At 43.1% G+C, this 12,668-nt stretch overlaps 2 protein-coding genes across 2 annotated transcripts; both read right to left on the reverse strand.

Moving 5' to 3' along the window:
• Positions 1-2,378: 2,378 nt before the first annotated feature.
• Positions 2,379-8,007, reverse strand: LOC112886759 (AP2-like ethylene-responsive transcription factor At2g41710). Its single transcript, XM_025952748.1, has 10 exons — positions 7,769-8,007; positions 6,834-6,916; positions 6,082-6,090; positions 5,908-5,996; positions 4,863-4,936; positions 4,732-4,782; positions 4,345-4,418; positions 3,667-4,238; positions 3,493-3,578; positions 2,379-2,791 (listed from the first exon to the last, which is right to left on the reverse strand). Exons 1-9 carry the CDS (start codon positions 8,005-8,007, stop codon positions 3,528-3,530), a joined length of 1,242 nt encoding a protein of 413 aa, XP_025808533.1. The 3' UTR covers positions 2,379-2,791; positions 3,493-3,527.
• Positions 8,008-10,369: 2,362 nt separating this feature from the next.
• LOC112885328 lies at positions 10,370-11,965 on the reverse strand. Its single transcript, XM_025950966.1, has 3 exons — positions 11,420-11,965; positions 11,010-11,321; positions 10,370-10,927 (listed from the first exon to the last, which is right to left on the reverse strand). The coding sequence occupies exons 1-3, from the start codon at positions 11,963-11,965 to the stop codon at positions 10,370-10,372; spliced, it is 1,416 nt and encodes a 471-aa protein (XP_025806751.1).
• Between the last annotated feature and the right edge of the window lie 703 nt (positions 11,966-12,668).

Raw genomic sequence — 12,668 nt, forward strand, 5'->3', positions numbered from 1 at the left:
GCGTCGCGCTGTTGGGAGGCGGCGGCGGGGTCGTAGACCACCATGGCCAGAGTCCTCTTGCCCATCTTCTTCGTCGGAACAGAGAACGCAGTGCGGAGGACGAGGAGATAGTTTACCTTCTTCCGCCCGCCCTTGCAGCGACCTGAATGCACGTCGATCGGCGAATTGAGATGGAATGTCTGAAGCATGGAGAGCCGCGAGTCATGTTTATATAGCGCTCGACGGCAGCGGTCTGACACCGAGTCGAACTCGGACTCCGACCCTCAGATGGGCGTGCGTAGCCATCGGTGGAGGCAACAAGCTGTCACAGTAAGTCAGCTACCGTCTCGGTGAAGGCTGAGGTATCCGAGTCCGACACATTTTTTGGAAAGAAATCCTCGCCCTGTTGCGCTTCCTTCGGAAAGAAATCCCGTGCGCGATACGAACACGCAAAACTATGGCTGCGAGGACGAATTGAACTCGTCGCATGAATCGTCTCCTCTCTCTGATTTGTGAAACTGACGGCGAACTCGCTCCTATCCTTTGTTGATCATCACTCACTAACGATTCGCCGGTTCATGCGTGCAAACTGAAGCTGCTTATTGCCGGAGTAGACTGGATTTCAGAGATTAAGCTGTTGCACTGGGCTGTCAAGAAAAGGGAACTTTTCAGGTGTTTTGTCCCGACCTCTCACATGATCTTTCACCGCGGCACCATTCGTACCCCAACTCCCCCCCTCCCCTCTGCCGCCGATGAACTTTTCCGCCGAGCCGTCCGGCCTGCTCTATCCTGCTTGCTCGTCTCCAGCAAGTCACCGGTTTTGCTAAATAGCTCTTTCTTGAGCCGCCGACACACTCAGTGTCAATGTCCAAAACGTGGTGAACTTCGGGTCCCCGATCCAACACCCAGAACCCAAAGTTGTCGGAGAAGTTTATCATCACCAAGGGGGGGGGGGGGGGGGGAACATTGTCCAGAGCGCAAATCATGAAACACATCGTGAGGTGGAAAACAAGAAAAAGTGGAGGGGGGCGAGAACCACATGAGCGAAGTTTAGCAGATTCAAAGGAAGAAAAAACTCGAACTCTACAAGGAACTCTAGGATATTCCGTCTAGAGTACTTTAGAGTACTTTAAGGCTCCATGTGGAACATTGGAATTGAATTTCATCTAATAATTATAATTTAGACACAAATCTATTAAACTAATATGATTATATATATAATATATTTGTATATTATTGTTGGCCATACGAGGGAGATACTTATGTGCTATATTTCTACTAAAGGAGTGAGCTAAAAAACGTGCTATAAGTTACGGAATATAAACATAGTTTGGTGGTGCACAGAATCAATTTACATCTCCCATCGTATGAATTTATGATAGACTTATATCTAAACTTTGGAAAGTTGTTGGAAAGTAATGGGATATCAAATTCTAAGCAAATAGCCTAGTTTATTAAGTAGATTTTAATTCCTCTAAAAATGAGAGGATCCATGGCCCCTAGTAATGTAACTCCAGATTACATTCTCAGTGTAAAGGGTTGTTTGCATCCGCCGGACTAAACTTATCGGATGTTTGAACATCAATTACAAGTATTAAATAAAAACTAATTACAAAATCCATTGCATAAATGGAGGCTAATTCACGAGAAGAATCTATTAAACCTAATTAATCCATCATTAGCATATTATTTATTGTAGCACAACATGGTCAAATCGTGGACTAATTAAGCTTAATGTATTCATCTCGTGAATTAGCCTCCATTTATACAATTGGTTTTGTAATAAGTCTATATTTAATACTCCTAATTGGTGTCCAAATATCCGATGTGATTGGGACTAAAGTTAGCCCCCCTCATCCAAACATGCCCTAATACTGGTACTTGTGTTCTTAAAGATACACAATTGTGAATACCATTCAAATTGTAATGACATTTCGAACAAAGCTGAAATTATAATGGCATGGTTCCAAATATCAAAATAGTGTGATAATTTTTTTTCAAAACTGTGCAAATTACAATGGCATGAATCCAATTAACCCTTTTTAAATATTACTCAGCCCGAGCTGAAACCTTGCTCCATGTTTTAAATTCAACTTAGTATTGCTTTCAATTCCAACCAAGTGCATGTTTGGTCCTCAGTCCCTCCCCAAAGCAGTGCTAAGAAATATTTTGGGTGGCAAAGGGTCAGTTTAGCTCCTACAAAAACTGGAGTATTCTTCCAAATTCAAATCTCCAAACCTAATAACAAGGCTTGGGAAGAATTCTTTTTCCCTTAAAACATATATATTTGGACGTGGGGATGAAACCACTCTCAAACCTATAAAAAATTGAAACATGAAATTATTTGTTCGAAATCTCACTGAAACCACTGATTACTGCTATTCTGTTCCAATAGATAACGAAGCCTAGTCCTGTTCTTCATTCTTGTAACTTTATACTACTCCCTAAACATCAGTCTTTTTGCAAAGGAAGTTGTCCATGAGATCATGCAAGCATACCGTTTCGCTCAGAACTTGGAAATGTGTACAAAAATAACTAATTTACCATTAAAGCTGCATCATTTTGTTGGATCTCTTTCTCAAATCTGTTGTCTCTTAGCTGAAACAATCACCGCAATATGTACAAACAGCTCTACAACTAAATCTCACTTTTCAGGGAACTAGCCACTGTATATTACATAACTATGCTTGCACTTGTCTTACCTTCTATTCATGTCCTATGAAGTATGGATACACAAGGAGTATTGCTCACAAGTTGACATCAAAAGCTGGGCAAAAGGAATCCAGCCGAAGCACAGAATGTTGCCATTGACCTGTTCATCAATTGAAATGTCCAAAGTTTTTATCTAATACAGAAGAATATCAAGAAGCTAAGGGGAGTAGGGGACATATTAGTCATTCTACTTTGGTTTTTCCAATGTATCACTATGTTGTTTTTTTATGATGGCTATCTATCTTAGTTACTATAATGGTTATCTATCTAAGTTTTTTTTTTGTGCTGTGTACCTATCAATTTTGGCAGTAACCTACAGTTACTGCAATCACATTATGAATTTCCTGGTGAAATCTCTGTAAGCATATTTGTTATCATGCATAATGCCACAGGTTACACATAATAGTGTTCATCTCTATGTGAATTACCCTAACATCATGTATTGATCCAAGTTAAAATGCAGAAAAAATAAATGTTAAATCATGCCGCAGCACGATCATTTTTAACTAATTTTAAAGCAATATAATGTTAATGACCTATCATCAATTACTTCAACAAACGACACCAGTTTTTGAAAGGAAGAATAATTGTTCTTAATTTTCGAGGGAAAAAAATCTTTTATGCTACTTATATTTTCTTATGAAAATACAATTCAACCAGTTCATAAATTTCTGGAGTTTCCCTTTCTTGTCCGGTTACCCCAATTTGGGTGTTACATAAAAAGTAGAACATGTAAAACCAAACTTAATGAAAAAGAAATGGAAACATGAAGTACTATTAAGATTTTTAGTCTGTACTTACCAGTCCAAATATCCTGCTGCAGTAAGCATGTACGGTCACTCTTGGCTCTGGAATGGATCACTTGAACTTACCTCATTCTTTGCAAACTGTCGTAAATCAATGGTCAGATTCAGAAAAGGCAGAAAAAGAAAAATCTTTCAATAGTTTATCTAGGTTATTGGGAGAGGAACAAACCGTTGTTGTTGTTATTGTCGCCATTGTAACAGGTTGACTAGATGGCAAGACAAAGTTGCTCCAAAAAAGTGGGTCAACAGAAGGATCGGCTGGGCTCCAGGTACTCTTCATTGGTGTAGGCATAACAGGGGCCATTGAGTAAGTAGCTCTTTGCACTAGCAGCTCATTCATGTTAATATTAACTGCTGCTGTATCATGTCCAGTAGCAGGTACTGAGGCAACAGCCTTTCCTTCAACAATTTCTTTGCTGAGGGTACATTCTTCAGATAATTTTGTAGACCTCTCCAAGAAGCTTTTGAAGGCATCAGACTGAGATAATATACTACATGCTGATAAGCCTGCTGAAGAGGGCTTTGAAGGAGAACAGAGGCCAAGAGAGGGCAGCTTATATGGTTCGGTCTGTTGCATTGAACTTTCAATAGCTCGGACTTCATCAGCAACCTCTTCTGCTTTTGATGTATCTGACTGCCTTGTCTTCTTGGGTAGCCACCACCGAATGTAATTTGTAAGATCAATTTTTCTCTCTAAGGCAAAGCTTCCAGCAAATTTTCCATCCAACATGATATCCTTACCTGTAGTTTTTAAAGTAATTAAAAACATTAGTCACACAATCTTATAGGAGTTTCTATTAGAGTTTGGCAACTAGAAAGAACAGAGTAGAAGTCTTCACAGACTGACCACAACTAAGGTTCATGTACTCATTCCCAAGTAAATGTCCCAAAGACGTATCCCATCTGGAATTATGCAGTTGCCTGCATGATGATGCGCACAGTGTGAATTTTCAATATTCAGACTTCATTGAACTTACTGTTGTGACATTGTACTAAGAAATTCAAGCACAAGGTAGTTACGACAAATTTAGGGTTTGGAGTTGGTAGTAACTATATTATCTGGGTTTTTTCCTTTAAGATATACAAAATAGATATATATTTCTAGGAGTCAGGTCAAATCTTCCTAATAAAAGAGGTACCATCTGTACCTTTTTTAATCAAGAATGAATCAAGGGTTAGAATAAAAAAGGTAGTTTCCACTAATATGGATAGGATCTCCATTGCTGACACATACCTAGGAAGCCCACGATATTTTGGCAACCCCCTGGAGAAGGCACTGCTCTTTCTGCAATGCATGGATCTTCTGGTCAGTGCTTAATCAGAATAAAGTAATCTATATAGTACAACAGAAATGCACAAATATACCTCCTAAGAGACACGAGATAGTCCTCCTTGGAGATCATCTGCATTTCTTCAAGGTCTCTTGCATAGTCAGAGACCTAAATAAGCAAACATATAATGAACATAAGTCTGAGAAAAGATAGCATAACTTCAATTAACTACTGTGACAAAAAGCATGCAACAAAAATAAGCATAATGCTCTACATTGGAAACTCATCGGCATCCATATGTACAAGTCTCAAATGAAGCAACTATGTGTGTCGATACATTTGTTCTCACACTCTACAGAAGACATTTGTTATTGAACATTCTTAGCATCCAGTCCAGCAACTTGAATCATGAAAAAAAGAAGCTGCAGTTGTGCAACTATAATATGCAAACATCCATTTTTGAATGCCATTTTACAATAAATGATAGAATTTTATGTATAAGAATTGAAGTATAGGTTGGGAAGAGTTGCAGACGTGCTTGTAGCGCGATGGTTCTGCACAAAAAAAGGACCGTGGCTGTGCAAACTGTCTACAACTGCTGAGCGCCGTTTGGGCAGGCAGCCTTTGGTTTTGTAGACCGGCTGTGTCTAGGAGGCTTCTAAAAGCAAAGTCTGAGAGAGGCTCTTCTCCCACCGGTCTAGTTTTCCTTTTTTAGGTTGGGAAGTGTATTTCTCATCTGTCATGTGAATACGAAAGGAGTACAGCAGGTACCTTAGTGCAAGCATGATATACAAACACCACACTTTTATTGAATTTAAAATAAAGGAACGGCAATAAGCCAACAATCATGATATAGACACATCTTAAATCTGATAAGTCTGAAACTCAACTTTGAAACTACAGAACTACGTTGCTCAATAGCTTTGTTACAATTTCTTCGCATATATGCTCATTGCTCAATGCTGGGAACAAATAAGGAATATTTGTATCCCCAAAAATATAGTTGAGCCACAATGTGCTTCCTGAATTAAACAGTTTCTAATGACAAAAAACTAATCTCAACATAAAGTGGGAGAACTTTACAGCAATTCAAGAACAAGATTCACAATCAGTTCAGCACACAAGTATAAATGACTTACTGGAAAATTAATTTGTGTTCCAGCTCCCCAGTATTTTAATGCAGCAAGGTCATAGGCCCTTGCTGCAGCCTCTTCATCATCATATGCACCTATGTTATTGCACACAGAAAAGATAATAATTAAGAAAAAACATAGCAACTCTGCAAATTAAGTTAACACCAGGATGCCACTTACCTAAATATACTGCAATAGCAATTGTGCGATGTAGTTTCCATGCAAAAGAAACAATTCCATCAAATCAGATTAATGAGACAGCAATAAATACTAGAAAGAAAATCGTATTTCTAAGTAAATACAGTCATGCATTTTCCAAAGATATGAAATAAAACAGACAAATGATAGAAATTTGGAAACAGCAGCAGGCATAGTTCTTTACTTCCATCCATGTCTTGCTATGGCATAATGCAAGAATAATCATTATTCTCTAACAACCCAACTGATTCACGCTGCTGCGGGAAAGGTGGAAAGCATGTTTGGTGTCAAGTGTTAGATTGAAAAAGGACTCCTTTCTGTCACCAAAAGAAATGTCGTTTTGGACATGGCAAGGTCTCCAAGATGTAGGTTTGAGGTTTGACTCTGCCAGGTTAATTTATAAAAAGTACCCAAACAGCAATATTATAGAACCAGAGGAAAATATGTTCGGTTCATTTAAATATTCGAATACAATATTCAAGATATCAATGGGAAAGTATTAAAATTTTGACTATACCGTACATGCAACCAAAATGTATGATATTAGAGAGAAGTTACTAACTCAAAGAAGATTAATCTGTTTAAGCCTGATCTCAACATAAATACAACCAAACTATCTATTCAATGTAATCAAGTTGTAAGAAATAAGTATGCACATCTTCCAGTTCCAATATGTTCAGAATTTCAAGAACACGTACAACTGCCACAACTCTGTATTGGACATCCATGCATACCTTGTTTCCCCTTTTTGTTCTGATTCTGGTTCCACGTGCTTTTGTCCCAGAGGTGAGCCTCATATCGACCAGTCCACCTATGCCTATTAAGGAGTCATCAAGGTCAGTTCGATATCATTATTTACAAACATAGCAAGCAACAGAGAAAAGGTGATAAAAGTTTCATTTATTCAGTCATGACAGAAGTATTAGTAGAGGAAGCTGGCTGCTAAAATTGCTGGTAGCAGCAGCAAACAGAGCTAAATCATTCTAACTCATAAATATTTCATGTGCAGAGAATCAGAAGAAATATTCAATTCGGCAAGCCTGGCCGAAATTGCTTCAGAAGAATTCAAAATTCTATATATTACATTGACAAAGCACCCATGCAACAATAGCAGCAGAGTATGAGACCATTTTAACACGACCAGAAAAGCCTCTGCAGAACCACAATCACCAGCGCACCAACAGTCCATCACAGATCCCATATCGATCGGTCTTAAACGTGGTTAAGTAACCCTGGGCAATATGAACAGTGAACGCTAAACAAAACAGCATTGAGCCACAACCGTGCGGAAATCCGATGTGCCAGTGGTTGCCAAAATTAATCGAGACTGCATACTGACTAAGATCGGTGGTCAACTACTCAACTCTGTCAAGCGAGCTTAGCTAAACGAGTCAAGCTCCTTGAGGACGTGAGATCGCCGCATTTCCAGCCACCGCAGCTACGAAGTTATTGGAATCGCGAGCGAACAGTAGATCCCGAATCGCCGGAACGACATGACAATCCCAGACGGAGGGATTTAGCACGGGAGATTCAACCAAGGAGCCATTCGATCGAAGTGCGCGCAGAAGATTAGCAACGGCCTAAGCTCCCAGCCGGTAGCAATAGCGCCATGGAGACGGGGAGGAAGGGGACGGGGGCAGGGGGCAGGGGGACCGTGCGCGGCTCGTACCGGGTGACCCCGCGGTAGATGGAGCTCCGCTTCCCGGCGGCGCAGGGCGGCATGCGGCTGATGCGCTCCTTGGCCGTACACACCCGCTCCTTCCGCACGGCGAGGGCCCTCCTGGGCGCCTGCTCCCCCGCCGCCACGATCGCCCCCGCGACGGCGCCGAACGACGAGGACGAGCCCTCCCCTGCCCCCGCCGCGGCCACGGACTGCATCCCCGCGGCGTCGGGGTTGGGGGAGGCCATGCCGCGCCCTCCGCCGGCCGGATCGGTCGGTCGGGGCGGTGGCGGTGGCGGTGCCGGGCCGGCTCGACGGGGAGGGGTCCGGTGAGCGCAGGCGCAGCGAAGCGTACGTAACGGGTGACCGTTTGGGGGCGGCGTGGGTGGTGGTGGGATTTGAAATGGGGAGGGGGACGGGCGGCATCGGCTGGCGTGGAACCGGGGTGGGGTGGGGCCGCGGGGGTCGGGGCGGCAGGGACGCGTGGAGCCCAGTGGGCCGGCACGGGGGAGACAGGCGGGCGGGGGCGCAGGGGAATCCGAGGATGCGGCGGCATTGATGGATGGATGGGTTTGCGCGCGCTCGCGATGGGGTTTGGGCCCCGGAAGCGACGACATGGGAACGGGGGATCGGATCGGCTCGGCCCGTCGTCGTTTCCCCGAACGGCAACGGCGCGCTTCTCGAGAATGGTCTGGTGCCTCGAGTTGAGTCAGGCCGGACTCGACGCGAGTTCCGGGCGCGTTGGTGTCTGGCCGAGCCAAACAGAGCGAGGTCGCGTCGTCGTCTAGCTGCCCGGTGTGCCGGAGCATCTCGAGGTGCAGTATATGCTAGTAATGCTGTAGCAGGGCAGCAGAAAGTACTAGACAGAGAGTAGGGCTGTTTGGCACGGGTTCACGGCGGAAGAAAAGAAAAACTTAGTACCCGTTTGTTTCAGCTTATGGATATAATTCAGATTGTATAATCTGTGGATGCCTGTGGTACTCAGCTTATTTTTTTAGAAATATAAAGACAATAATGCCCCTAGTTGTTTTACTTGGCCTTCTTCATCCATTTATGACATTGTATGGGATAATAAAATATTGTTCAACGCGAATTGAAATAAAATGACAAATCCGAAATTATATCTTGTCCACAACAAAATATAGTTAAAATAAAATTACATTCTCCTTGCAAATAGCGCATTGGCAATTTGATCCCGAAAGTCATTCATGGCTCCCTCCTCATCTCCCAATCCGCTGGCATTATGAGTTGACGGAATAGGCATGTAATCCTCATCTCGATCACACCGATCAAATAACTCATCGGCCATTTTACTATCTCGAATGAAATTGTGTAGAGCCATACATGCATGAATTATTTTTGATTGCTTCAACATTGGATAACTTGGCAAGTCCAAAAGAATTCTCCACTTCATCTTCAAGATACCGAAACAACGCTCAATGTGATTACGAAGAGAGGAGTGCAATTGGTTGAATACCTCCTTTTTTCCACTTGAACGTGGTCCAGCTCTAAACTCCGGCAAATGATATTTCACACCTTTGTATGGCGCTAAATAACCTTTTTGGTTTGGGTATCCTGAATTCACAAGGTAAAATTTTCCTACAATTTACAAACTGTTATGAGTCACGGTCAATACTTGCACAATAAAAACAATATCCATTATGCTAATATATACGTACCAGGTGGTGGATGAGGAAAGATATTGGCATACTTGCGCAAAGCGTCGTTGAATACTCTCATGTCATGCACTGATCCGGGCCATCCCGCAACAACAAATGTGAACCTCATGTCGAAATCACATATAGCTAACACATTTTGTGTCGGATATCCATGTCGTCCCACATGTTGAACAACTTTTGATGAGGGTACAACAATTGGAACGTGAGTTCCATCTATTGCACCTATACAATTGTTAAAATATGTGCGTACCTATCACTTAGCAACTTTGGATGAGGTGTTGTAAAATTAGGATCTATAGGCTTCACAACATCTTTTGCCATGCAGTATGCACAATTCAACACTTCATCAAGTTTCCTACTAATGGTTTCTTTTGATCTTGTGAACCTATTCTTCACTTGAATAAATGATTGAGGCGCCACAATAGTCCATAAAAACATCCCTAAAGCTTCAATAGATGACATTTTGCTACTAGATGTCAACCCATAAGATGACACTAACAAATCATGTAATCTGTCAAACAAAGGACGACTCATCCTAAACATATCATAGCATTCTTTAGGATCATTAAGGGTTATCATAACCCAATCATACCCAGACATAATAGGCACTTTTCTTGCAGATTTGGTCAAGTAATTTTCAGCATAGAACATACCAAATCCTGCTGCAACTGTCTCAAAATTCCTCAAAGTCTCAACTCGATCGAGTGCAACATTCATGGACATATCCTCCTCATCACTTGAACTAACATTCATCTACAACGAACAAGATATCATAATAAAGGTTCAGTAGATGACATATCACAAATAAAGGTTCAGTAGATGACATATCACAAATAAAGGTTCAGTAGATGACATATCAGAAATAAAGGTTCAATGCATAATAAAGGTTCAATGCATAATAAGATCCTCATATCCTGAAACTAAAATGATTCTACATAAAGCTAGCATTATCACAATGTCTCTTCAACCAAAGAAGCCTCCCTTCATTGGTTTCGAATGCCTTAAAAGTGGCTCGATTCTCAGGTTTCTTAAATAGTTGCGTTGCCATGAAGTGTTCAGCTGATCCTTCTCTTGCTCCACAACGAACTGCCATAGATTGAACTTCCTTGATCTTTTCTTCCAAGTGCTCACCTAGCATGACCTTGTTTGCAATTTTACAATTATTCTCCAAAGTGGCATGAATTTTCTGCATGACTTTCACCATTTGGTTCTTTGGTTGCTTCAATGGACAAGTCGCAGTACTACCACTTGCACGATTCAGCGAGCTTGTTCTGTTCGGAACATGGGCAGTTGAAGGAGGTGTTGAATACATATCAGTATCATCTCCTTGTTGATCTCCAGCAGAAAGCCCTTCATCTTCGTTCCTTTCAACCGCTTCACCGGGTGCACATGCACTAGAGCCATCCACAACAATGCCTCCAAACATTTCTTGTAACAAATTCTCATGATCTGGAGGACCTCTCTTCAATTGTTTCCATGTTGGATGGCCCTGCATACATAACAATGAATCATGTCTCCAAATCTGAATGCAATAACAAGGCAAAGTATGTGATGAAATGATTCATATATACCTTTGTTGCCTTATTCCAGTAGTCCTCCGATGCAACCACCGTTCCTAATGCTTCATTCCAACCAAGTCCGGTATCTTTAAGTAATTGAAGCCAAAAGCTATACAATCCCTTAAGCAAGTCTAATCTGTTTTTCAACTGAACTTTTGAATGATGCAAACCGACCGCTATCCTATACTTTTCAGCAATGTTGTTGTATCCTCTGGTGGTCATGATGCCATTTGCCCTATTCCCAGCATCGATCTCTTGGATGCATAATTCACAAAAAACTCTAGTGTTGTCGAAAGTCCAATCTGCTTTGTCATAAACTTCTTTCTACTCATTGAAACAACAACCAATGCATGAACAACCAATGAATAAACCTACAAGCAATGCATGGCACGTTGAAAATTGAACATTGGAGAAGCAATTACCATGTTGCTATTCTGTGTGGTGTCATGCAGATTGTCATCGGTGACGTCGATGGGCTGTGAGCCATGGTCGATATCGACCGATGTTGATCGTGGAGGTCTGTATGCTTGAGACGTACAAGGACGACCACATCCACGAACAGGACGCACGGCTCCACTTGAAGACGATTGCGCAGGTCGCTTTCCACGTCCACGAGCTGGGTCGCCGGTGCCCTGGACGCCGATGCTCGAGCCGCGCCCCAGCCTCAGCCCCTGTGCGCCACGGCCCAGAGAGCCGCTGCCCGAGCCACGGCCGTGCCCCTGCCCCTGCGCGTCGCGGCCCAGGGCGCCGCCGCCCGAGCCGCGCCCCAGGGCGCCGCCATCAGAGCCGCCGCCACCACCCGAGCGGCGCCCCCGGGCGCTGCCGTCCGTGCCGCCACCACCACCCGACGTGGCGCCAACTGCTTCTTCCTCCTCCTCTTGGCTCCAATCGAAGTTGAGCTCGCGCCTCAGGGAGTTTTGGTACTCCAAAGCTTGAGAGAGGGTCTCCTCCACGTCATTGGGCTCCATTCCGGCTGGAAAGGGGCCGGATCCGGCCGGATTTGACCGGCGGCGGCTAGGGTTTGGAGGGGAGGAGGTGCTCAGGAGGGGAGGAGGCGCTCAGGAGGAGGCACTCAGGAGGGGGGAGGCGCTCAGGAGGGGGGGATCGGGAGGGACCGAGTGGGGAAGCCCAGTGACATGGTGGGTAAATTCGTGCAAAATTATAAGGGTAGTGGGTCTTTTGTTCAAAATAATCTAGAATAAGCATCCCTTGAGGTGCTTATGGGATTATAATAATCTGACCCTCAGATTAAATAATCTGGATCTATAATCTGACTGTTTGTTTACTCTTCATATTATTTAAGCTAGATTATATAATCTGGGACTAAAATAAGCTGAAACAAACAGGCCCTTACTTCACCCGGCTTACACGGCTCACAGTTCATTTCAGCGCGGACGTATAACGGCAGCCACAACATTTATTTTCTTAGCAAGGTGCAAACCAAGCCATATCACCTCTTAATAATATAGCACAGATTGCTTCAATGTTTAGCTACTTGCATATTTCTAAGGTGGGATCCATGAAGAAGTAAAAGATCATTTCAATCGATTACCCCACTGTTATCGCCATATTCTAGATGGGCCAAAAGTGGGCCATGGAGCAAGAAGGGCCTAGGAGATGGTTACGGTAAGCTTGCGGATCGGACCCTGTACGGGTGTTTGGGGCCAGTAA

This window comes from Panicum hallii, chromosome 3 (assembly GCF_002211085.1).
Source record: "Panicum hallii strain FIL2 chromosome 3, PHallii_v3.1, whole genome shotgun sequence".
NCBI lineage: Eukaryota > Viridiplantae > Streptophyta > Magnoliopsida > Poales > Poaceae > Panicum > Panicum hallii.

Excerpts from the sequence above, each read along its gene's own strand:
- LOC112886759 (XM_025952748.1), bottom strand. The coding sequence starts at position 8,007 with ATGGCCTCCCCCAACCCCGACGCCGCGGGGATGCAGTCCGTGGCCGCG. Across the intron at positions 6,917-7,768 it reads ATCTACCGCGGGGTCACCCG|GCATAGGTGGACTGGTCGAT; the intron begins GTACGAGCCGCG and ends ACTCCTTAATAG. Across the intron at positions 4,783-4,862 it reads TATCTCGTGTCTCTTAGGAG|AAAGAGCAGTGCCTTCTCCA; the intron begins GTATATTTGTGC and ends CATGCATTGCAG.
- LOC112885328 (XM_025950966.1), bottom strand. The coding sequence starts at position 11,965 with ATGGAGCCCAATGACGTGGAGGAGACCCTCTCTCAAGCTTTGGAGTAC. Across the intron at positions 11,322-11,419 it reads CCACACAGAATAGCAACATG|AAAGAAGTTTATGACAAAGC; the intron begins GTAATTGCTTCT and ends TTCAATGAGTAG. Across the intron at positions 10,928-11,009 it reads ACTGGAATAAGGCAACAAAG|GGCCATCCAACATGGAAACA; the intron begins GTATATATGAAT and ends TTATGTATGCAG.